The 25,474-nt window shown below is 39.6% G+C and overlaps 1 protein-coding gene across 2 annotated transcripts; it reads right to left on the reverse strand.

The window, feature by feature from the left end:
• CLBA1 (clathrin binding box of aftiphilin containing 1) lies at nucleotides 1-25,474 on the reverse strand. 2 transcript variants are annotated; one of them, XM_060687294.2, is made up of 7 exons: nucleotides 25,250-25,404; nucleotides 20,245-20,352; nucleotides 17,225-17,917; nucleotides 15,096-15,244; nucleotides 11,212-11,341; nucleotides 7,947-8,057; nucleotides 1-2,013 (listed from the first exon to the last, which is right to left on the reverse strand). In XM_060687294.2, exons 3-7 carry the CDS (start codon nucleotides 17,699-17,701, stop codon nucleotides 1,846-1,848), a joined length of 1,035 nt encoding a protein of 344 aa, XP_060543277.2. In that variant the 5' UTR covers nucleotides 17,702-17,917; nucleotides 20,245-20,352; nucleotides 25,250-25,404; the 3' UTR covers nucleotides 1-1,845. The 2 variants fall into 2 exon arrangements, with proteins under 2 accessions (XP_060543277.2, XP_034274484.2); XM_034418593.3 differs by lacking the exon at nucleotides 20,245-20,352 and having other exon boundaries at nucleotides 25,250-25,474.

Consider the following 25,474-nt stretch of genomic DNA (forward strand, 5'->3'; position numbering starts at 1 on the left):
TTTGTTAGTTTTGTCAACTTTAGATTTATTAATGTTACAAGCCCTCAGACAGTGGTAGAAACATGTCTGCATAACTCTGACGCAGCTGTTTAGTAGCTAAACAGCTACTCAAGCAGGGTTGAAGAATCCTTCCAATGTTGCAATCATTTCCAATGTGACTGATAGTAAGGGACACTCAAGAGTTGTAGCTCAGGAATGTCTAGAGCAGCACAGGTTCTCACCCTTGTCTTACACAAAGACAGCTGCAAATTTAACTAAACTATTGTTCTAAAAATGAATGGTAGTACACAAAAGAGTGCTCAATAGGTTTTACTCCATTAACCAAGAAGAACCTGTGCAGACTGTAAACATAGTAGAGGATAGATTAGGCTGCATCCAGATAGCATTTGTCCTGGCAAGTCAGAAGCCACGCGAGTCTTTGCTACTAGTAAGCCAATAGGTATGGACTAAAAGGCTTTATAAAATTTACCAGAGACTCCGAAACATAAATTGCAAACAATTTAAACCAAAAGAAAGAAGTTACTCTAAAACAAGGGGAAGTTAGAGTACTTGATTGTTCATGATAACAGAAACTAAGCATATGACTTCACATACATTAATGGCCATACTGAAAAATCTATTTTCGTAACCATTTCTCAGTTTTGAAATGACCTGGATATTAAAGTAAGGTAAATGCTGAAGTATCTAGCTGCAGCAGCAAGATGTAAAAGTACAAACCAATTTGAATACAAGGGATGCCAGACTTCGATGCCAGACTTTTCTATACCAAAATCAGCAGACTAATATGAAATGGTTCCCTGAAGTTTAATAAAAAGAACCTAAGATACTTTTTTAATAAGCGCTAGTTTTAAAAGCCAGGTTTCCAATATGAAACATAGGAAATATAGTTTTATAGAAATGAGGAAAGCAGGTACCCAGGATTGCTTGAGAAAAAACATAGCAAAAAGTGAACTCTGCAGTGCTAACAGAAGCAATTCATTTCAATGTGCACATATGCTCATAAATGGATTTCAGCCATTGAGTTTGCCTGCTACTCAACTATATTAAAACAAGAATAACAAAATAGGTATTTGCTTTTAATGCTATACAACAGTAGAGTTCAGCAACGCAAACCAAACATTTCCAGATTTCTTTCTTCGCAAGTATGTCACAAGAAGGACATACAAGCCTCTCTTGTACAGGCTTAAGTGTATTATGCCTATTTTAGGGTGTACAGTACAGCTAGTCAATCTCATAACAACACAAAAATTATGATGGAAGGATCTTCAGGTCACATAAACAGGTTCAGGAATCACCGCGCACCTTTCTACAGCATGAGGAGAGATCAAGATATAAGGATAGATATAAAAATTCTTGGAAAAAAAGGGAAATAAAATACAAACTTAAGAGAGTAAACAATGGGCAGTTATACAAATTAGTACATCTCCCTGCCAGGATACGGTAGTTGGTAAGTCTTACTAGTGGAGTTGCAGTGGATTAAAAAAAATCAAAAATAACCAAAAGACAAGAACATACACTATGTATTCTAGGTATCATATCTGTCCAAAAGAGTTTAGAGGAAGAGTAATTGGGCACACAAATAGTACAACACATGTTTCTAATACAGGGCGCAATTAAAAGAGTTTTAAAAATGTCAGCAAAAGAGCAAGAATGACCACAGCACATTTGCCATCTCTGAAAGCATACTTCTAAGTTTGTTCATTTAATGATTTATCCATTAGTGACATCATGACCAAACTATACCCATATCTATAAAATAAAATACATGGATGAAGCGCACTTTCCCCCAAAGACATTTCTTTTTAAAATTTGTTTAAAAAAGTGATACAATGGCAAACATTTCCATTAGCAAACATTACTGCTAAACATTTTCATCCTTAAACTTTGTGCAGTAAAAAATCTCTTTTTTTGTGAAACTGTTATATATTGCATGTTTGCACTGGACGGAGTCTTCTTCAGGAACAAGTTGTAAGTAAACAGATGATTCTGTCTTGGCTCAGGAGATACAGACAGCTGTGCAAAACAAAAGAAAGTAACTGAGTACTATTGAACTATTACACACCAGCATATATACATATATATTTGACATAGATCTGCTGCTAATAATAGTTTGATAACAAATTCATCCTAAACAGTGGTGAAATTCAAATTTTTTTACTACTGGTTTTGTGGGCATGGCTTGGTGGGTGTGGTGTGGCTTGGTGGGCATGGTAGGGGAAGAATACTGCAAAATCCCCATTCCCTCCCCACTCCTGGGGGAAGGATATCTCCATTCCCACCCCAGTCTGGGACCAGCCAGAGGTGGTATTTGCTGGTTCTCCGAACTACTCAAAATTTCCGCTACCTGTTCTCCAGAACCTGTCAGAACCTAGTAGATTTCACCCCTGATCCTAAGAAATATCCCATCCCAAGTTTTTTTTTTTTCCTGAGAATACAAACGTACCTATTCTATATTCACCAAATTTCATTGAATAATTGAAGGATCCTTAAAACTGGGCTTTTGATTATCTGAAACATACTAATTGCCAAATACAATAGAACAGTGTGTGTGTGTGTGTGTGTGTGTGTGTGTGTGTGTGTGTGTGTGTACTCTCTTTTCTCTCAGTCAAGCGTCCACAATTATCCTTATTCTGTTCTAGTAGAATTTCCAACTGACTTCACAAAGTGTTACAAGTTACAGATAAGTGAGACAAGATAAAAGAGAATCAAATTTACAATAAGAGTCTCAAGTATGTCCTACAATTTAGATCATGAAAATGGCCCTCAAGCCCAAATCAAATCAGATATTTACCCATAGTTCCTAGAGAGCTTTAGTAAAGCTTAACTTATAAAAGCGGGCTGTTAGACTATAAAGATAACCAGTGAAATGTTTTCTATTGCTCCCTCTAAGAAGTGAGTGATATGTGATTCAGCCACCAGAATCAATATAATTTTTGGCTGTTAAAACCAAGTCTCTGTAGCACAGATAAAAGAAATTCCAGAAAACTCCAGAAAACATAAAAATGTTTTTTATATTTTAGGCTTCTAATATAAGTGGAGTCCTTGGTGGTCTCTCAACTTAGTGGTTTATTTGCAATTGTTTCATTACCAAACATTATCAGTGCGAATGAATGGAGTTTGCTTCCTATTTATATACAATAACTTGTCCTGCAAACGTTGTTGGGAATGTGGTTTTCTCTTTGGTAGTTCCTTGATTATGGTATTCCTTGATTAGGGATCTTTCTGCTTGACTGTTTGCCTAGTGCAGTGGTTCTCAACCTTCCTAATGCCGCGACCTTTAATACAGTTCCTCATGTTGTGGTGACCCCCAACCAGGGGTGGGTTCTAAATTTTTTTACTACCGGTTCTGTGGGCGTGGCTTATTTTGTGGGTGTGGCTTGGAGGTCATGTGACTGGGTGGGCGTGGCTATGTGTATAGGGACTACTCAGAGAACTGAAAAAAGTCATTTCTGACAGGTCCTCGCACTTTTGACTGGTCCTCACACTTATGACCATCCTCACATTTACGGCCGTGCAGCATTCTTAACAACCATGTCACTCATTTCACAACTGCTTCTTTTCACCATGGTGATAAGATAAGGCAAAAAACATAAAATGTGAGGATAGTCATAAATTCGAGATCTGGTCAAAAGTGCGAGGACCAGTCAAAAATAACTTTTTCAGCCCTCTGAGTAGTCCATGTGCACAAAAGGACTACCCAGAGGGCTGAAAAAAGTCATTTCTGACAGGTCCTCGCACTTTTGACCGGTCTTCACACTTATGACTGGTCATCGTTTATGCCCATTGTAGCATTCTTAACAACCATGTCACTCATTTCACAACTGCTTCTCTTCACCATAGTGACAAGATAGGGCAAAAAGGTAAAATGTGAGGACAGTCGTAAGTTCGAGGACTGGTCAAAAGTGCGATGACCAGTCAGAAATAACTTTTTCAGCCCACTGAGTAGTCCATATGCATAAAAAGATACAGCAATAGAGAGGGATGAAGGAAGGGAAGGGAAATTAGAGTAGGAGTGAGGGTAAGAGAGGGAGGAAGAGAGGAGGAGAAGGAGAAAGGAAGAGGAAGTAGGGAGGAGGAGAAGAGGGGGAGGAAGAGAAAGTAAGAAGGAAAGAAATGACAGAGGTGGTAGGTTTGAGGAGAAAGATTGCTGCACAATAAAAAAGATGAAAGGGAAGAAAGGCAACCCCAAACAAATATAAAGATATTAAGATAAAGAATGAATTGTTAAACTTTAAAGAATAAAAGAGAACAAATATGAATAAATAACAATAATTAGAAACACACATACAAACATACAATGTATTTTCTTTGAACAGAGTATTTGGCCGGTTCACAAATTTAAACAGTATTTAGTCATTTCAATTAAATTTACAATTTCTATATTTCCTTTTTGCCATATTTATTCCTCATCTATTTTTGTAAAAAACCAATATTACCCTTCATCCTCATCTCTAATCTTAATCAAATTCAATTTTTCCTTTCTGTTCTATATTATACCCCTTCCCATTGTCATCTATTTTTATATCCATCCTCACATTGGTTAATTATGTAATATTACAGTTGTTTAATATAAATTCAACATTTTAATATAAATCAATTAGTTATATAACTACCTTTTTATATATTAATCAATATGAACATGAATATTCCAATTATTTCCATGCAATCCAATTTCTTACAAATCAATTAATTATATTTACCAATAATAATAAACCAAGTAATTTCCCCCATATATTCCTCCAAACCACAACTTAACCATTTCTGCTTTCAACACAATATACAATTAATAGTATCTCAATTATTACAATTCCCTAGTTAAATAGAGCTTTTTTTCTTTTGTGTTTTAAAATCTTGAACTCTCCTCTTTTCCCCTAAATTTCCCATTGTTTGCACCTACCTTTTTTGGTGAGGAAAAAGAAAAGAAATCTGCCTAGCTAATTTTTCAATGTTGCAGCAACAGCAAAGCCAACAGCCTGCTTTAGTTTCGGTTTCGTTTTTCAGCATAGCTAGGGGAAAAAAAATCTGCTCCAGGACTCTTTGCAAGGAAGCAGCAGAACCCTCCGCAAAACAGCTGAGACCAAATCAGCTGAGAGTCGGGAGCCGATCTAATCAAGGGCTAATTAGCCTATGCTGCAGCTCCGCGGGCCAATAAAATTACAAAAAAACACCGAACCATTTGTTAAATTGCTGGCTCGCCCGCCCCTCGCCCACCACTATTTATTGGCAATAAATATTTATTTATTTATTTATTTATTAGATTTTTATACTGCCCCCTCTCCCAAAGGACTCGGGGCGGTGCACAGCCAAAGTTAAAAACATACAATATAAACAATTAAAATACGTTTAAAACAGAATTAAATCTAAAATGGCTCCCCAATTTAAAATGCCTTACCCATACCCCTATAAAAAGACGAATTTAAAATTTAAAAATTTAAAATTTCCACATTTAAAAAGGGGGAAGATTTAGGCCAGGCCAGCTTGATAAAATAGAAAAGTCTTAAGTGCGCAGCAGAAGGTGCGCAGATCCGGGATCCTACGTATCTCCGGGGGGAGCTCGTTCCAAATCGTAGGTGCCCCCACAGAGAAGGCTCTCCCCCTAGGGGCCGACAGCCGACATTGTTTGGCCGACGGCACCCGGAGGAGCCCCTCTCTATGGGAGCGTACTGGCCGGTGGGAGGCTATTGGTGGTAGCAGGCGGTCCCGTAAATAACCAGGTCCTGAGCCATGGAGCGCTTTAAAGGTGATAACCAGAACCTTGAAGCGCACTCGGAAGACCACCGGGAGCCAGTGCAGCTCGCGCAGGAGAGGTGTCACATGGGAACTCCATGTCGCTCCCATCACCACCCGCGCGGCCGCACTCTGCGCCAGTTGGAGCCTCCGAGTGCACCTCAAGGGGAGCCCCATGTAGAGAGCATTGCAGTAATCCAGACGAGAAGTAACGAGGGCATGAGTGACTGTGTGTAGGGAGTCCCGATCTAGATAGGGACGCAACTGGCGGATCAGGCGAACCTGATGAAAAATCCTCCCGGACACGGCCGTCACATGCTCTTCTAACGACAGCCGTGAATCCAGGAGGACGCCCAAGTTGCGAGCCCTATCCGTGGGGGCCAATGATTCGCCCCCAATAGTCAGCGATGGCATTAGCTGACTATATCGGGACGTCGGAAACCACAGCCACTCGGTCTTGGATGGGTTGAGCCTGAGCCTGTTCCTCCCCATCCAGATCCGTACGGCCTCCAGGCACTGGGACATCACTTCAAGGGCATCGTTGGGGTGATCCGGGGTGGAGATGTACAGCTGGGTGTCGTCAGCGTACTGATGGTACTCCACCCCAAAACCACGGATGATCTCGCCCAGCGGCTTTACATAAATGTTGAACAAAAGGGGCGAGAGGACCGATCCCTGCGGCACCCCACATATGAGGGGCCTCGGGGTCGACCTCTGCCCCCCTGTCAACACAGACTGCGACCGGTCGGAGAGAAAGGAGGAGAACCACCTTAGTACGGTGCCTCCCACCCCCAACTCTTCCAACCGGTGCAGCATGATACCATGGTCGATGGTATCAAAAGCCGCTGAGAGATCTAACAGGACCAGGACAGAGGAACAACCCCTGTCCCGAGCCCTCCAGAGATCATCAACCAACGCGACCAATGCCGTTTCCGTGCTGTATCCAGGCCTGAAACCCGACTGGAACGGATCCAGATACGACGCTTCATCCAGGTACTGGGGAAGCTGTCCCGCAACCACACTCTCAACAACCTTCGCCACAAAACGAACGTTGGAGACTGGACGATAATTAGCCAATATTGCCGGGTCCAGGGAAGGCTTCTTGAGGAGGGGCCTCACCACCGCCTCCTTAAGGGCGGCGGGGAAGACACCCTCACCCAATGAAGCATTTATAATCCCCTGGAGCCAGCCTCGCGTCACCTCCCGGGAAGCCAGCACTAACCAGGAGGGACACGGGTCCAACAAACATGTGGTCGCGTTCAATCTACCCAGAATCCTGTCCACGTCATCTGGGGTCACAGGATCAAACTCATCCCAGATAACAGTCTCAAGACCTGCCTCCGTCACTCTCGCTGGATCTACCCAGTCAGAGTCCAGACCTTCCCGAATCTGAGTGATTTTGTCATACAGATACTGAACAAAGTCCTCGGCTCTTCCCTCCAAGGGGTCCTCCCGCGCTTCCTGGTGGGGCAGGGAGCGGGTCACCCTAAACAGGGCGGCCGGGCGATTATCTGATGACGCAATAAGAGCAGCAAAATGCATACATTTTGCTGCTTTTATCGCCACTAGGTAAGTCCTAATATGGGATCTAACCAGTGTCCGGTCCGATTCAGAAAGACTAGCTCTCCAACTACTCTCTAGGCGTCTTTTCCGGCGCTTCATCTCCCTCAGCTCCTCGGTAAACCAAGGAGCAAGGCGAGATCCGCGCCGGGTCAGAGGCCGCAAAGGCACGACTCGATCCAGGGCCCCAGCGGCCGCCCTATCCCAGGCGGCCACTAGGTCTCCAGTATCCAAATAGTGGTGCGGAGGGGTGGGGCAAGTCAGCAATTTAACAAATGGTTCAGTTGAACCCCCTAGAACCGGCAGAATCCCACCACTGGCTATAGGGCGGCCCTTTGAAGCCCCGCGGCAAGAATTTAAACAGTTTTTTTTCCTCTAGCCATCAGCTGGGACTCAGGAGGCAGCAATAGATTGGGAGTGGGCGGGGTAAGCGAACGGCCAGCGATCCAACAGAGCAGAGAGTGAGGGTGAGTGAAGGTGTGGGGGGGCGAGAGAGGGCTTTGGCGACCCCTGTGAAATGGCTGTTCGACCCCCAAAGGGGTCGTGACCCCCAGGTTGAGAACCGCTGGCCCAGTGTTAATCCATACTTATATGCCAATGCATTTTTAAAAACAGAAGCAACATATGAACAAACAAGCTCATTTCATTCCTATTCTTACCTTAGTTTGAATTAGTGCTTTACAAGTGCTAAGGTTGAATTTGTCAACACTGGAATCTTCATTTTCTCTGTTAGTTTTTTCCAAAATGCTGCCCTTAAATTCTGGAACAGCCTAATAAACAAGAACCATCATGTAAAGAACTTTATTTAAAACCGTGACTTTATTGTATAATGCATTGTGTGAAACATCTTGATATTAGATTGATCCTATATTGGGCCCTATAAACTAGAACCTTCAAGCTGAAGCACTGCCATTGTGAATTTCATAATGTTGTAAAGCCCAGGCAGGAAGTATCTGCACAATTGCAACATTGGGAAGTACAGAAAATTTCATTAGATTACAAAAAGGGGAAACCAGAGACACAATTGCATCAGTGGCAATTTAAAGTAAAATCTGCTCTGGATCTTGGAGCCTGACATCCAATCATTTTTATAAATAAAATTATTTCCCAAGTGATCTTCTTAGAAAGGTTTTATTTTGCTCTGCTTTATATTTTTAGGAAAATAGCAAAAATTTCAGTTTTTCTCCAAGTGCATTCCTATATTACATTACAGCATAAGGGCTGAATTCATATATAATTTTACATGCACAAAACACAACTGCTAGAACTGGACTAGAAACCAGAAGATGGCGTCTTCTCTTCCTTCAGACATGAAAGCCAATTAAATGACTTTGGGTCAGTTTCTCAGCCCAACCATGTCACAAAATTGTTGTTAAGGGGCAAAAGGAGAGGTGTGAATATTATACTGTACACTGCCTTGAGTTGACCAAAAACAAAAGTGAGATAAAAATCTAATAATAAATAAAATTTGTAACATATATACATCTCTAGCAGGTTAAACAACAGCAATATTCAATGATCACTACTGTACCATGAGAAACTACACCAGCAAATGTTTGCCATGGTACAGTAGCATTCATGATGAGTAAATATTCCTGTTAACTTAACCTGCTAACCACACTGTTTTAAACACACTGCAAGTAGATGATATCCACATCATTCCCTAGTAGCTTCTTAGAACAACCAGATTTTAATGTCCTTCCTAAATTCCAAAAGAACTGGAGAGTGTTTTTGGGGTTCTGATAAGACTACTCTCTAGGAGTACACACTGAGCCCTCTGATTGTATTGAATAGGCAGATAACATTGGGCACAGGTGGTCCCAAAGGCACCCAGCTCCTAAGCCCTGTAAAGCTTTATAGTGTCATGACTAGCTCAGACTCTGATGAGGAAACAGACAGCAAGCAGCCAGAATTACCAGATGAACTGCCTCTTGGGCAATTGCAGGGAGAGGACTGTGCTGCCTAGTAACCAGGAGTCTCAGCTGCTGGTCTTGGAAGATGAGAAATCTGAACTGCTACACCCTCCCCAGAGCAAGATCTCACTGTGCGGAGAGCAGAGCAAAGGCGAACTGTGAGGCTTCCTGCAAGAAAGGAATCTCGCTCTTTCAAATGAGCAACATCAGGGTTGCTTCTCTTTAAGAAGAGCAGCAAGCTCAAGCCCTCAGTTGACGGTTTATTAACCTAGTGTCTCTGTGTGCTTTGCTTACATCTTGAAATCTTGTGACTGTGACTCTGTCCCAGACTGGCTGACAACTCTATGACATTTGGACCCTTGGACTTCATCGGACCACTTTTGTCTCTGCTGTCCCTTGTTCGAGACAAGCCTGCTGGACTTTGGGGGACGTGGTTTCTTTTTCTGTATGTGCTTGCATGCTCATTTCCTTTGCTGCTTATTTGAAAACTTGCTAGTAAAGTTTGCAAATCTTACTAGTGTTTGTGAGCCTCTGGACCAAGACAGGACATATAGATACAGAGATAACTACCAACACTTTAAAAGTAATTGAAATCTCACCCGATTTCTGAAAATAGTGGTGTTACATAGACAAACATCTTTTGAATAACAAAATAACAGAATTGGAAGGGACCTTGGAGGTCTTCTAGTCCAACACTCTGCTATACCATTTCAGACAAATGGTTGTCCAAACTCTTCTTAAAAACCTCCAGCGATAGAGCACCCACAACTTCTGAAGGCAAACTGTTCCACTGGCTGATAGTTCTCACTGTTAGGAAATTTCTCCTTAGTTCTAGGTTGCTTCTCTCCTTGATTAGTTTCCATTAGTTCTTGTCTTGCCTTCTGGTGCTTTGGAAAATAGGATAACCCCCTCTTCTTTGTGGCAGCCCCTCAAATATTGGAACATTGCTATCATGTCACCACTAGTCCTTTTTTCACTAGATTAGAGATACCCAATTCCTGAAACCATTCTTCATCTGTTTTAACCTCCAGCACCCCCCCCCAATCATCTTTGTTGTTCTTTTCTGCACTCTTTCCAGAGTCTCTGCATGTGGGGTTTTTTTTATAATATGGCAACCAAAACTGGATGTATTATATTTTAAGTGTGATCTTACTAAGGCTTTATAAAGCACTACTTCACATGATCTTGATTCTATCCCTCTGTTAATGTCACCTAGGACTGCATTGGCTTTTTTGGCTGCTACCGCACACTGCTGGCTCATATTTAAATGACTGTCCACTAGGACTCCAAGATTGCTCTCAGTTACTGCTATTGAGCTAGGTTTCACCTAATCTGTACCTGTACATTTGGTTTTTCTTGCCTAAGTGTAAAACTTTACTTTTCTCTACATTCCATGTATCTCTTCACTGAAGATTAAATGAGGATAGAAAGACTGCTATGTAAACATGAACAAGGGGGAAATAGGTTTAAAAAAAGAATAAAAATCCTTAGCTTTTAGAAGTTTTTTTTATAAATTTACTAACCCTCTATGTTATTTGGGGTATCAGATCAGATCATTTTCATTTCATTTGAATCCAAATTATGCAGTAATTTTTATACATAATTTTAGGAGAAGGAGCAGTGTATGACTGTATGTAGACTCAGAGTGTCTACAAGCAAAGGCCTGAGACCTCTGATCTTTCACCTGATGCGTTAGCTCTGCCACCACACAGTTCAATAAATAACACCAGCTGTCTAGACTTCTACTTTTTTGAGAGGAACACAAAGTTCCTACCCCCAACCATCAATTTTTGAGCTCTTGCTGAACTATCAACAAATTCCAGTATTCATTTTGTAAAAAAGCAAAGAAGCCTGATAAAACTTTCATGTTTTAGTTCTGTAAATCTATGGAAACATACATACATGATATTTTCTAACAAGTGAAATGTTGAACAGTAGCCTTACAGCATAGTATCTATTAAGATTAAACACAAATACTATGACTGTTCTAGAAAGTATTACTGAACACTACCTTTTGATTAGCATTGATTCCAAGCACAGCTAAAAGATTTTCTTGACAATGAAATTCATTTCGATGGCATCTTAAATCAGAAGGGCTATTGCACTGAGTAAGAGTTTTCCATAAATTTGCTGAGTCAAGGCTTTAAAGGAAACACAATTCAGATTAATACAAGGTAAACATCCACCATATTTCTTGTTTGCATTTCAGATCAGCTCTATAAAGATAGCAAACATATTGCCCATGCTTAGTTATATATTGGGTATATGAGTTCTTACTAAACAAAAGACACAGATCATGATTAACTAAATCAAAAGACCATCCATTTTTGACACCAAACTTAATATTTCATTCTACTTAAAAAATAATCAGACATAAAGCCCCTTTCAACAAATCCAATTTTATAAAGGAATATAAGATTCTGAAATTCTTAGCAATCTTGGGAAAACTAAGACAAAGTAACATAAAACCAATACAAATATATGGATCTATTATTTGGGGTTTGTTGCTTTTGAAACAAGTAAGTAAATATTAAGACGATGCTTGTGTGTCTGTTTCTTTGCCTACATATGAATTTATTTTAGTTTACAGTATCTTAGAAATTATTCTTGATGACATACAATCCCAATTAAATCAATATATTCATTCCTGGCAAAGATAATCAACATCCTGTTTCTTTCTTTTTTTATTCTTAGTTTAAAATTATAATATAATGTCCATACGCCTCTCCAAAAAAAAGGGGTGGGTGGGAATTCTCTTTGTAAATTTTAACAATCATCAAATCCATGTCAAAATTTGATTTTTCTCCAATTTCTGCAAACACTTCACAAAAGGCTTCCAACTACAGATGAACTTCAGTGATTTTTCTCTCACGAGGGCCATTAAACTAGCTATTGTTGCCAATTCTGTAATCTCTATTAGCCATTCCTATATTGTGCATATCATAGGATCTTCCCAATGCTGGGGATGTAAAAGTCAGATGTTTTTATCATATACAACAAAACACCATGTGATTTCCTCTCTTTCCCTCTCCGCCCCCCTCCCATTTTTATACATAAAGCCTAATAAAAAAAGTTTTAGGTCTGAATTGTAGATTAATTTTCAAAAATTTTTAAATTACATTAATAATGTCAATTCAATATTTCTTAGCTCTTTTGCACATTCACCAAAAGTGGTAAAAGGTTCCTATTAGGGCTTTATACTTCCAGCAACTGTTTGGATATCCTTTATAGTTTTTAGCTAATTAATCTGGCGAATCTGTTTCTTGAAGCCTTTTCTTCTTTTAAACCAATTGGGTAATTAGTAAGGATCATTACTGTACCCATAGAATGATACTATTTTACCTAAATAAAGATACATAATGCCAGCATAGTAAACAACTTTCTTGATACGCTTAAAAATAACTATTGATTTAGATGGCTATTTCCAGTCTATTTTATCAGTTAAAAACGCTTGACTCATCAAATGATTTATGAATGATTACATGTTAAATAGTTTATTTCAAATACTTGCCTTATCCATCACTGTGCAACTTAGAAAAATAAAAAAGTACTGTTTCTACTTTCAAGAAAGTGAACTGAAATGGAACATTACAAGTTTACAACTGCAAAATTCTAATCTAAAGCCTTTGAAGGAATGGAGAGTAGAAGTTCTATATTTGGCAGGAAAGTGCAAATACTTTGAAGATGTCTATAGCTACAACTAGAATTTTAATATCTGATTTTAAATTATTTTCAGAAAATATCAATGCCCAATAACAATAACAATAGCACTTAGATTTATATGCCACTTCACAGTGCTTTATAGCCCTCTCAAAGTGCTTTAAAGAGTCAGCATATTGCCCCCAACAATCTGGCTCCTCATTTTACCGACCTTGGAAGGATGGAAGGCTGAGTCAACCTTGAGCCTGGTGAGATTCGAACTGCCAAATTGTAGGCAGGCGGCAGTCAGCAGAAGTAGCCTGCAATACTGCATTCTAACCACTGTGCCACCGCGGCCCAAGAAGTATATCTACTTGGTGTAATCAGGGCACAGTTTAACTACTATTTTGGAAATAATTATATTCTCTTCTACAAACAGGTGACACAATTCAGATGATACTAAGTAAATTAGGAGTTTTCCAGCAAAGTTTCCCTTATGAAGAATCAGAGAAATGTCCTGATCAGAGGAATCTACTAGCTGGGAATCAATCATCAGTGTAAACTGGCTACCACTGACACCTGCAACAGATGCAAAGCTAACATGCAATCAAGAGAAATACTGTTTAATCTCACAAAAACAAAAAGTAACCATGTATGCTAGTTGCTAGTTTAAAAAGTTTGACATCTGTATAAAGGCAATATATTTATTAAGCCAACTAATAATCCCAAAAATAGCATGAAACTTTTGGAGCTCCTCAGCATATTTAATCAAACAAAACAATAAATAAAAAACATGAGGACAGTTATAATGCTAATATCGTTTGCTAATAGTAATAATTTATATTTTAAAAGGACATAATAAAGGAGAGGCTTGCACATATTCAAACTGAACCCTCACTGATGCAGCTATGACTTCAGGTACCCTCTCTCAATCTCCTTGATTGCTAGGCAAATCTATCTCAACAGCGTATGAATCCAATAAGTAACAAAAGGACCAGCCGCAACTGATTTTTCCTGTTTAAAAGATAACTTAGATAATTTATTTAAGATTCTCTGCATTATAAGTAAAATGAACAAATTATAGGAAACAGATATAAAGGAAAAACTAAATAGTTTTTAAAAACTAGGAATAATTTTAGAATGTATACTGGATAAAAAAGACAAATAAAGACATTGTTTTATAATTTGTATAACTGAAACATTATTTTTGAAAAAGTATAACCCCAACTACAGTACCTCAATACTCATTGTTCATTGGTTCCATGGGGCGCGATGAGTACCAAAAACAATGAGTACTAAACACATTTTTCCCATAAAGAATAATGTGTCGCAAGGCAGCTGACACTGACAAGTTCTAGCTTGTGCGTCAAGTACCAAACAAACCGACCTGGACAAAAGTACCTGGACAAAATTTTCACATCAAAATGTGTCAAGTACCAAATTCAATGAGTTTCAAAGCAGTTGAGTACTGCACTACAACTGTACTGATGAGTCTTCCAAAGGTGCTTTTTCAAGAGACAACTGGACTTTCTGGGCTTTTTTTGAAGACGTTTCGCTTCTCATCCAAGAAGCTTCTTCAGCTCAGAGTCAATCTAATAAAAATATTGCCATTTGATCAAGACAATATTGACCATTCGTCCATTGGCCAGAAAAGGAGTACGGTATTTGTAGAGAGCATTCCTCATCCCTTATTGTAAGATACAATGCTCTATTCCTATTGAGGGTCACCTGGAAACTAGAAAGTTGGAGGACAACACACTTCAAGCTTATATACCAGCTAAGGAGCTGGGTGACTTTGAGGCAGTCATTCCCTCAGCCTAATCTACCTCACAGGGTTGTTGTCATGGGGAAAATAGGAGGAGGAAGGTTGTTTGGCTATTGTGTGCTGCCTTGAGTTATTTGTAAAAAATAATAAAGGCAGGATACAATCCTGTTGTTTTCCAGCAAGAATACAAGTGAAGAAAAATTGGCTCTGTAGGAAACCAGTAACATATTCAGATAACTCTCTACTTTATTCTGGCTTTTCTATTTAGTTTTTAAGACAGAGAGCAGACCCTTACTTCATTATGGAAGCAGCTTTGAGAAAGAAATGTCTGAAATAACAGTAAATAAACAAAACACCATCTTCCAGTTTTTAAATGAGCTTAAAATGTCCTAATTTTAAATTCTTGTCCTAATACTACATTTACTGGCATCTTCAGAAGACTGATCTTCTTCTATAAATGCATGCATTATCAATGACAAAACAAATCTTACCAAGCTTGTTTCTCTGTACATTCGGGAATGTCTGCATCTTGTCTTTCTGGGTGAAGCACTTGCTTCAATGTACTTATTTTATCCAAGCATTGTGGTACTGGGATTTCAGGAAAACTCTGTTTAACAGTCTCTTCAGATCTGATGACAACCTAAAGAAGTATATAGTGCAAGAATGCAGCAGCATGTTGATTTATACAGAGGCAAAACAAAGTCTAATTAAGTTTAAAACCTAGAGGTTATTCCTACTTCTCCATAGGATACTTTCTTTTGCAAATCTGCAACAGTGAACTTTAGACTCATTTCAAAGATTTAAAAGTCATGTGGATTCCCAATTAACTATTCAGGAGAGGGGAAAAAAATCCCAAAAATCTAATGTACCATGGGGCCAACAATCCAGCATTAACTTAAGTTTCTCATTCTTCAGCAAAATGTAGGATGCTATAGAAATAATTTAGTCACATTCTCATCTAATGGCCCCTGCTTTACAAAATAACCCTCTATACCAGGTGCTGTATTTTTCAGCAAAAATTCTAATATGTAACCAATTATTTTTACCATAGAACCACAACCAACAGTGTTTATAAATCAGGCTCAACTTGACATACTTACATTTTTGGTATTTTACTAAGGAATAAGTAATGTACAATTAATTGGTTTCACTGCTAGTATTTTGGCATCATTTTTCCTTTTCACCTTCTCTACTTTTCCTTCATTTGCCACCAAACTATGTAATTTTTATATTTCTATGTTTTATTCCACTATGTTTTGTTTCTACTACAGTTTTACTAAGAAAAGACTTCTCATTTCCCCTTATTATACTCAAGGGCATCTTGGATTTTAGAAAAAGACAAGCATACTTCCAAATGCAAAATTCAGTATAAGTTTGTGTAATGTACAATGGGGCTAAAAACCCTAATTTTGCATATACACCAAGAAAAGCATAATTCTCTGAAAAAAGGTCTTAGAATTATGGAGAAAAGTGTCATGTCTTTGACTCAGAATGTAGCTGAGAAGTTAACAAATTCCACACAGGGATCCTTCAGCAAGGGGTGGCCTGATGGTAGCCTCACAAGTAGGTGCTATTCTTGGAATCCTTTAGGGGGATCCATTTTTAAGAGGTTCCATTTTAAGGAGACTCCTTTTTTTCTTAAAAACAGAGGCTTCCAAGTTACTGCGAGAAGAGCACATGCTTGCAGACTAGCACGAGGTTGCCTCTGTAGGAAAGCTGAGCTTCACATCAGATCAGCTGGGCGCCTCTCTCAAAAGCTGCAAAAACAGAAAGCTAAGCTGGGTGCTATCAAACCTTGGAGCTGATTGAGGAACAGGCTGACTCCTGCAAATCCTGAGGGGCTGCGTGGGAAGTAAGCCCAAGGCCTGCAAGCGGTACCAGCAGCCTCTGCAGCCAGCCTGGGGCTTCCCTGGGTGAGAAGCAAGCCCAAGGCCTGCAGGGATCCCAAGGGGTGGGAAGTGGAGTACAGGGTATCTCCAGAGGGTGAGGGAGGTCTTGAGAGACCCAGGGCAGGTGAGTCGGCCTAATCCTAGGCCTTCCCAACCCTGAGGCCCAGTGGTGGGTTGCTATCGGTTCGCCCGGGATTGGCCAAACCGGTAACAGAGGAGGCAGGAGGCTCTGCCCACTCTCCTGCACCCACAAGCGCACACCCATGAGCGAACTGGTAGCGTCAAGTTTTGAAACCCACCCTGCCTCAGGTCCTATGCTCTGCAACAGCCTTTGGGAGAGCAGGGGTAAAGGTCATTAAGTAAAGGGGTAAACGTGTTCACATGGATGACTCATTTAACGATCCTCATGACTAGCAACCATAATGAGCATCCTATATTACAGCCCTAATTCAAGGACTACCTGCATACATATGAGTTTATGTATATTTTCCAGATTAAGGAAGAACAATAATTTATCATACTTAGCTTGGTTGTGCTATGCGAGCTATGCAGAAAAGTAAAAAAAACAAACAAACAGATAACGCTTAACAGCATCATGAACTAATATGCTGCCTTAGTGCTATGACAAATAATGTATTATAGAAAATTAAGAGCAGTATTATACAGTGTTAAATATGAGGAAAAAGAAAGGGAGCCGATCAGAAAAATTGATTGGTCTTATCAATATTTACCTTCATTGTAGTTTTAGCAACTGTTTCTTTTTCATATCCAATTGCTTTGGAAAGGACTTGTCTGAATGAGGTAGTGGAAGGAGTGTCACTGATATCCATACTGTTTGTATGTGACACCTTTCCATTTATCTTCTCCAAAGGTTCTGGAATGTTACTTAAGTTCACCAGCTTGACTTCACTGAAACCTTCAAAATCACCCCAAGTATTGCTGGATTCCACTGTGTTGACATCCTGAGGCGTCTCCAGCGATCCTTCATCAATTGTTCCATCATCCCTCTTGCTGTGAGTTTTTTCCTGAACCAGTTCCATTTCTAGGGATGCATCCAGATTTCCATTTTGGTTTAAGTAATGGCTTCCGGTTCTACAGCTGTATTCACTTGGTGAGATGGCATACTTCTCTGTAGAGAGCGCTTTTAAACATGACTGGTTTTCGCCTTCCACACTACTATTCATTTGCAGTAAATTCTGCCCTTGCATTTTAGCTGTTGTAGCAGGGAGGAGTCACTTATTAACATCAACAAAAATGTTATTGGGATACAATAAAGCCATTAACATTAGGAAGGTACAGTGAAACACTTCATTGTATCTCGAATAGTTTGCAGTAATGTTGCTAAGCAAACCAGCATGCCTTTGGTATCTCCTAAGCCATCAACAATGCCTGTTTTCAGTTTTGCAGCAAATCCAGATTTCAGTCTGCAAAAGAAGGGTTATAAATGAAGACCCCTGATAATAAGGTGAGTAAAGTTCACAAAAGATAAGCTGTCAGGCAAGAGAAATGTTCATGCTTTGTCAAATAAATTCCAACGTGCTTAAAAGCTTTTTTTTTTTAAGCCTTAACCTACAGAAGCCCAGGTCTATGCAACTTGCTTTGCAAGTAGTCCTTGACTTACCATCACAACTCGGAGCAGAATTTCCATTAAGTGATAAAGGCATGAAATGAGTCATATTCAATTTTGCCATTTTTTTGCCATGATTGTTAAGTGAATCATGCTGTTTGCATGTTTGAAGTCCTCTGGGAAGGTTGTAAATTGTAATAATATGGCTGAGGGATGCTTCAACCATCATAAAATCATAAATACATGACAGTTGCCAAGTGCTCAAATTCTGATCACATAACTGTGGGGATGCTGCAACAGTCATAAATGTGAGGACCAATTGCAAGTCACCTTTTCCAGCACTGTTCTAACCTCAAACAGTCATTATACAAATGGCCATAAATCTAGGACTACATTTTTTATTATTATTATTATTATTATTATTATTATTATTATTATTATTATTATTATTAATTTATTTATTTATTTATTTATTTATTTATTTTGTATACCGCCCTTCTCCCAAAGGACTCGGGGCGGTGAACAGCCAGCAGATAAAATACAGAAAATACAAAAATTAAAACAATATTAAAAAACCAATTAAATTAATTTGGCCCAGTTAAAACACCCCTGTATTAAAAACCCATAATTTACCAATTTAAAATTAAAGCAACTTAAAAAATATGGTCAGGTCAGCCCTGCTTGATGAAACAAAAACGTCTTTCAGGCATGGCGGAAAGTGCGCAGATCCGGGATCCGCCGTATCTCCGGGGACAACTCGTTCCAGAGGGTCGGTGCCCCCCCCCAGAGAAGGCTCTCCCCCTGGGGGCCACCAGCCAACATTGTTTGGCCGATGGAACCCTGAGGAGCCCCTCTGTGGGAGCGTACTGGTCGGTGGGAGGCTACTGGCGGCAGAAGGCGGTCTCGTAAATACCCGGGCCCTAAGCCATGGAGCACTCTAAAGGTGGTAACCAATATCTTGAAGCGCACCCGGAAGACCACTGGGAGTCAGTGCAGCTCACGCAGGAGAGGTGTTACATGGGAGCGCCGAGTCGCCCCCATCACAATTCACGCGGCCACATTCTGGACCAGTTGGAGCCTCCGGGTGTTCCTCAAGGGGAGCCCCATGTAGAGAGCATTACAGTAATCCAAGTGGGACGTGACGAGGGCATGAGTGACCGTGTATAAGGCATCCCGATCCAGAAAGGGACGCAACTGGTGGATCAGGCGAACCTGATAAAAAGCCCCCCTGGCCACAGCCGTCATATGCTCTTTCAAAGACAGCCGTGTATCCAAGACAGCCATATATCCAAGATAGTTTTTGTATAGACGTTTTCAGAAGGCTTGGAGCAAATAAATGTGCTATAAAACATGCTTACTCCTGTTTTTAAACATCAGTTTAAATACCCAAAGTGTTTTTCCTTGCAGAGGAAAAATATGCTAAAATTAACAATGAAATGCTTTTATAATAATTTGATAGATTATATCTGTAGGTAACACTAAATTTTTGAGATATCTTTTGCAATGAATGTATTCATCATATAGATTTTTTAAAAAGACAAGAAAGGAAACCTTTACTTGCTGAATAATTCAAATAATCCTTTGCACATTACTGCAAAATAATTTACAGTTTGATGATGAGAAATATCACACATAAAAAGGAGTTACAATGCATATTGCAAAGAACCAAGTTTGTTTCAAATGCATGCTTGACCTCTTGCCTAAATCACTTTTAAAAATATCCCAGGTGTTTATACAAGGCAATTTGAAACATTTTGACATTCTTTGTACATAGCAATAATTTATCCATTTGAAAAATGTCCCAAAGATATGTTATACAGAACCTGCCTCAAACAGAACATAGTATTCAGTAAAATCAGTTTTTAAATTGTAAATCAGATTAAACTGTACTCATAATAGGCAGTTGGTGTAGTGCGGAGGTGGGTATCAGCAGGTTCTGACCAGTTCTGGAGAATCGGTAGCGGAAATTTTGAATAGTTTGAAGAACCGGTAGTAAAAATTCTGACTGGCCCTGCCCCCATCTATTCTCTGTCTCCCAAGTCCCAGCTAACTGAGAGGAAATGGGGATTTTGCAGTAACCTTCCCCTGGATTGGGGAGGGAATGGAGATTTTACAGTATCTTTCCCCTGCCACGCCCACCAAGCCACGCCCACAGAACTGGTAGTAAAAAATTTTGAAACCCACCACTGGTGTAGTGGTTATGGCACCATGCTAGAAACCAGAAAACTCTTGAGTTCTAATCTGCCTTCAGTCCAAAGCCAGCTGGGTGACCTTGGGTGAATCACATTCAGCCTATAAAGAAGCAGGCAGTGTCAAAAAACCTTGTCAAGACAAACTAATCCAGGAAGTCACCAAAAGTTAACAGTAACTCAAAGGTACACACACACACACACACACACACACACACACACAAACACATACAGACACACAGGAAATGATAGAAAGGCATTGAATTATACATTATACATTATATATTATGTAAATATGTATATATATTATATGTATTGTAAGAAATCACATTACTTTCACTGCAATTTATACCTCAGTACTTTTATTTCACACTAAATCAGTTAAAGATTACTGTATACTGTTCATCCTGGGAAGACTTCATTTCTAAGTCTCGGTTTGAAACATTCTGTGCAGAGTATTCCTATTATAAAATCCAATAAATCCTTTTACTGATATAACTACTATCTTTCTTTCTGGAAGTAGAAAAGAAATGCCACACCCGCTTCCCAAAACCTGTGTATCATTGAAACAGACTAGAGCGGTGTTTCTCAACTTTGGCAACTTTAGGATGTGTGGACTTCAATTTTCAGAAGTTGATAAGGTTGACAAACACTGCACTAAGGAAAGAAACCCACAACAAATATTGAAGGGGCAAAGAGATCTGTGGAAGGGAGCAGCACCAGATTTCTTATTTTTGGTGATTAAAGTAGTTCCACCATAGAAAGACTGCATTTTTTTCATATTTACATAGAATTAAGTCTGCTGAATGGGACCTGATTTCTGTAAACAACACTGCAGTCCTTGCCACCTAGGATAATTTTCTACTAAAGAGAGAACTATATTTCAGAATAGAATAGAATAGAATAGAATAGAATAGAATAGAATAGAATAGAATAGAATAGAATAGAATAGAATAGAATAGAATAGAATAGAATAGAATAGAATTTTATTGGCCAAGTGTGATTGGACACACAAGGAATTTGTCTTGGTGCATATGATCTCAATATACATAGAAGATACGTTAATCAAGAATCATAATCTCCTTATAAATTCTATAAGGAGGCATCTGGAATAGAAGAAGTGCTTAAAGAATTAATATCACCAGACAAAGTATGTATGAGGGTGTGTCCGCACATATCTTTATCTTAATTAGATCTGGAAAGCAATCGTTCACATATTTTGCTTGGTTTTGTTTTGCTGATAGCTTAATGTTTACGTTAATCCAGTTACTGTGCTTTATTCAATAATCTATGGTTAGACAAATTATGATTTAGTACAATGGGAAAAACTTATGTTAATGTTCAGATTCTTTAGGAACAAGTCAGTTGTACTCAGATCTGAAGCTTGTATTTAGAAGATAACTGGGCTAATATATAATTAAAGATATGATCTAGAAAATTAAAGAGATTAGTAACATACTTCTTAGTCTATGTTTCTTATTTGTATTTTTACATGATTGAACGTACTCATTACTCTGAGCACAATAGCTATTCAAATCTAGGCATCTGATTTACAGAAATAAAATTGAAGAAAAAGAAGAAAAGAGAAGGGTTTCCAAACACTCTCCAAAAAAATGCACTGAAAAATCTCAACTACTTAAGGGTAAGTACCTTTTCTGAGCTGGAAAAAAGAGCTAATCCAGTCAATTCACAGACCTGCCAATTATTCCAACAATAATCTAATATGAAACAGTACTCTAGCTGTCGCACACATTAATCACATTCTATTAAGTATTTCCAACATTCTTCAGTGGCTGGATCTGCAACAAACCATAATTCTTTCATATCCGAAGGACAGCAGGCTCTTTTCCTTCGCTGTACATGAAAAAAATGTTATTAATTAAACAAGCAAAGATAGCTTTTCACTGCATTAAACCATATCTGATTTGTCTGGTTCTGATTTAACATGGCTCAGCCACTGCATTCTTAGTACAGCATTATATATAAATCAGATCAGTTTATTTCATTCAACAACCCTCAATTAAAGGGTTAGTGCAATGTGTAGACTCAGTGATGTATTTGGTTCTGGGATAGTGAAACACTTATATTCTCAACATATTTAAGTGGCTATCCTTTTAAATTTTTCAGCCAAATTACTAGGTGTTTAATGATGCTATCCTTCCCCTATAGACACATAGAACAGTGTAAAGTATAAATGAATTCAAGGATAATCAACGATGTTAAATAACAGTTTGGCAACTTGCAATGACAAAAGTGTTTTCAGTGGGGAAAAAAAAAGAAAGGTATCTGCTATCACTGTTAATAACAAGCTCTAAGACAGGGGTGTTAAACTGGCGGCCCGCAGGGTGGATGTGTCATGCGCAGGCCATGCCCACTCCAGCTCCGCAAAGGGAAAAAAGTCACAATATATCATGTGACAGCAACGTGATGCCGTGATGCTCTAAGACAATGTTGGAGAATACTTCTTTGCCTTGGAGAATTATTCATTTACCCCACCCAGCAGCAGATATAAGGGAAAAATATTAGTATACCTTCATTATAAGAAATAAACTTATGGAAGAGTCTATATAAAATATTTAGACTGTCCAATGAGCTAATGGTTCATTTGAATTAAAAGTTTCATCCAATTATTCATAAAATAGTTGTGTATGAAGTTGAAAATTCACAGTCAAAAAATCTTAAAAATGGATGTTGCCTCCAAAAAATGTGAAAGTTTCCTTCCAGCTTAGATTTCAATCCTGCTGTTTGTTACCTAGGAAGCAACACATTCTTTTATAAAGTAGCACCCACTTTATAGTTTACATTGGAGGTGTTAACGACTGTGAATTAAAGTAGAGCATGGTGGGTAGATATGCAGAAATCTGTACTAAAATAAAACCAGTGTGATCATACCAATGTGCACTACTAGTCACATGGATGAATGCTTTCTTAATAATAATTCATACTAGTTTAAAAAGTCAGAGAACAATATAATGCAAGTTTCCATTTTCTCTACTGGATAGTAGGTAAAAACCAGTGGTGAAATCCAATTTTTTTTTTACTACCGGTTCTGTGGGCGTGGCTTGGTGGGCATGGTGTGGCTTGGTGGGCGTGGCTTGGTGGCATGGCAGGGGAAGGATACTGCAAAATCCCCATTCCCTCCCAACTCTGGGGCCAGCCAGAGGTGGCATTTGCCATTTCTCCGAACTACTCAAAGTTTCTGCTACCAGTTCTCCAAACTACTCAAAATTTCCACTACCGGTTCTCCAGAACCTATTAGAACAGTATTTCTCAATCTCAGTAGCTAAAATATGTGGGCCTCAGAATTCTCCAAATAGCATGGTGTGACTTAAAAGACCTCTAAAGAAAAAGCTCTATCCAACATCTAGAGGTAGCCCTCCAGATGTTATTGGATTGTAGTTCTTATAATTGTTCACCATTGGTCAAGATGGCTAGAACAGATGAGATTTCAGTTCACATCTGGAAGTGACACTGCACTGGTTTCCTGATCCTGCCTAACCACTTTATTCATCGTCTTTCCCTCCTTCAGCTTCCCACAATCTTGCTAGGCAAGATGTTGTTTTTACCAGGGGTGAAATCCAGCAGGTTCTATACTCTCTTGGCTGGCTTCACACAGCCTGGCTAGGTGGCTCAGTGGCTAAGATGCTGAGCTTGTCGATCAAAAAGGTTGGCAGTTCGGCAGTTCAAATCCCTAGTATAGGTCTCCTGTGTGAGCAGGGGGTTGGACTAGATGACCTCCAAGGTCCCTTCCAACTGTTACCTGTCACATTGTCATTATGTTTTAAACTAGGAGACAAACAATGGAAACAAACACATATTGGATTAACTGGAAAGTGTTAATTTCCTCATATTATGACTATCCATTGAAGAAGTTTTAATGGTCAATACTTGATCATTTAATGTAGGCTAGGTTTAAGTAGTTCTTTTAGGATTTGCGACGTAGAAAAGCAGCCATTGATTTTTAAAAGAAACACAAAAAGCATTCTGTTAATGACTGCATTTTAATTCTTGAGGGTATAGAACTGAAAAGCTAAAAATACAGCAGCTATAAAAGGACCAAAGCATCTCCACTCAAAGTTCACCCAGATTATATGTCCAAAAAAGCAGCAATTTTCTTTTTCTAGTGTTATTGTTTACTGTAGAATTCAGCTGGCTTCAGAAATAGTATGAATTAAATACTCAGAATTTGCTATCGCTTCTCTCTGCAAGCTGCCCATCGATTCTCCATCCAATTAAACTCCTTTTTTTAGAAGCTATGTGCATGTGCCTTATCAGAAACCCATTTGAATACACAGCACAATCCACACCAGAACACCTTATGTTTAAAATATTGTTCACACTCACCAGCCAACATGGACAAATTCCAGTAGAGAAAGGTGAAATTATAAGGAAAGCATGCATACAATCGAACCAAAATTGGTTTCCTCTCAAAATACTAATGTTCAAGGGGTGCACAAGAAATAGGGCACTGCTTCACTGTGGGTTATCATCAAGGGCACACATGATCATATCGCATAAAATGCTGAATATACAAGAATTCAGAGTAGCAGGGCCTGAACCCAAAAGTCAGGATCGAAATGCTAAGGCAGCAGCAGCAGCAGCAGCTCCAAATCTATCGGCGTTAAGGCATATAAGCTATTCATCCACACAACCACCAAGACTGCTTTGAGGATCAGATGGGGAAACAACAAAGCACATCGACCTACGAGGGTTTTGCTAAGAAAGTCTTTTTAAAACGTCGCTTCGCTTAAGTGCCTCGCACTCACCGATGCCCAAATCCCTTCTTCGTGACAACAAGCCTCCCCATCTCCCATCCTCCGTCTCCCTTGTCATCCCCCCCAACAAGCCGTTTCCCTCTAGAAAGGCGCTCGGGGCTCTCGAGCTTAAGAGGCGACCGGGACCCACAATACCAAAAGCTGACTGGGGTTTAACGGCCGATAAAGAAACACGGCGGGAAAAAAAAAAGCCACAAACTCCCCCAGCCCCCATCCAGGCCTTACCTGCTCCAGCCCCGCGTTACCTGCCTCCTCACCCGGCGGGGGCCCGGCGCCGACTAGAACGAAGGCGGAGCGCGGAGAGACAGCAGGTGCCGGTTTTGTGCCAGAGGGAGAAGCCAGATTGGCTGATTACGCCACAAAAGGGGCGGGGCTGGAACGCGTACACCGAACGCGGTTCCTTGGACACCCGGAGAAAAACAAGACAGGCTCGGGGAGGCTCGGCCTGTG

Source organism: Pantherophis guttatus, chromosome 1 (genome assembly GCF_059756535.1).
Source record: "Pantherophis guttatus breed Tessera chromosome 1, ASM5975653v1, whole genome shotgun sequence".
Taxonomy (NCBI): Eukaryota; Metazoa; Chordata; class Lepidosauria; order Squamata; family Colubridae; genus Pantherophis; species Pantherophis guttatus.

Excerpts from the sequence above, each read along its gene's own strand:
- CLBA1 (XM_034418593.3), bottom strand. The coding sequence starts at position 17,701 with ATGCAAGGGCAGAATTTACTGCAAATGAATAGTAGTGTGGAAGGCGAA. Across the intron at positions 15,245-17,224 it reads TTGCTAAAACTACAATGAAG|GTTGTCATCAGATCTGAAGA; the intron begins GTAAATATTGAT and ends ATACTTCTTTAG. Across the intron at positions 2,014-7,946 it reads AAGCACTAATTCAAACTAAG|CTGTCTGTATCTCCTGAGCC; the intron begins GTAAGAATAGGA and ends TGTTTTGCACAG.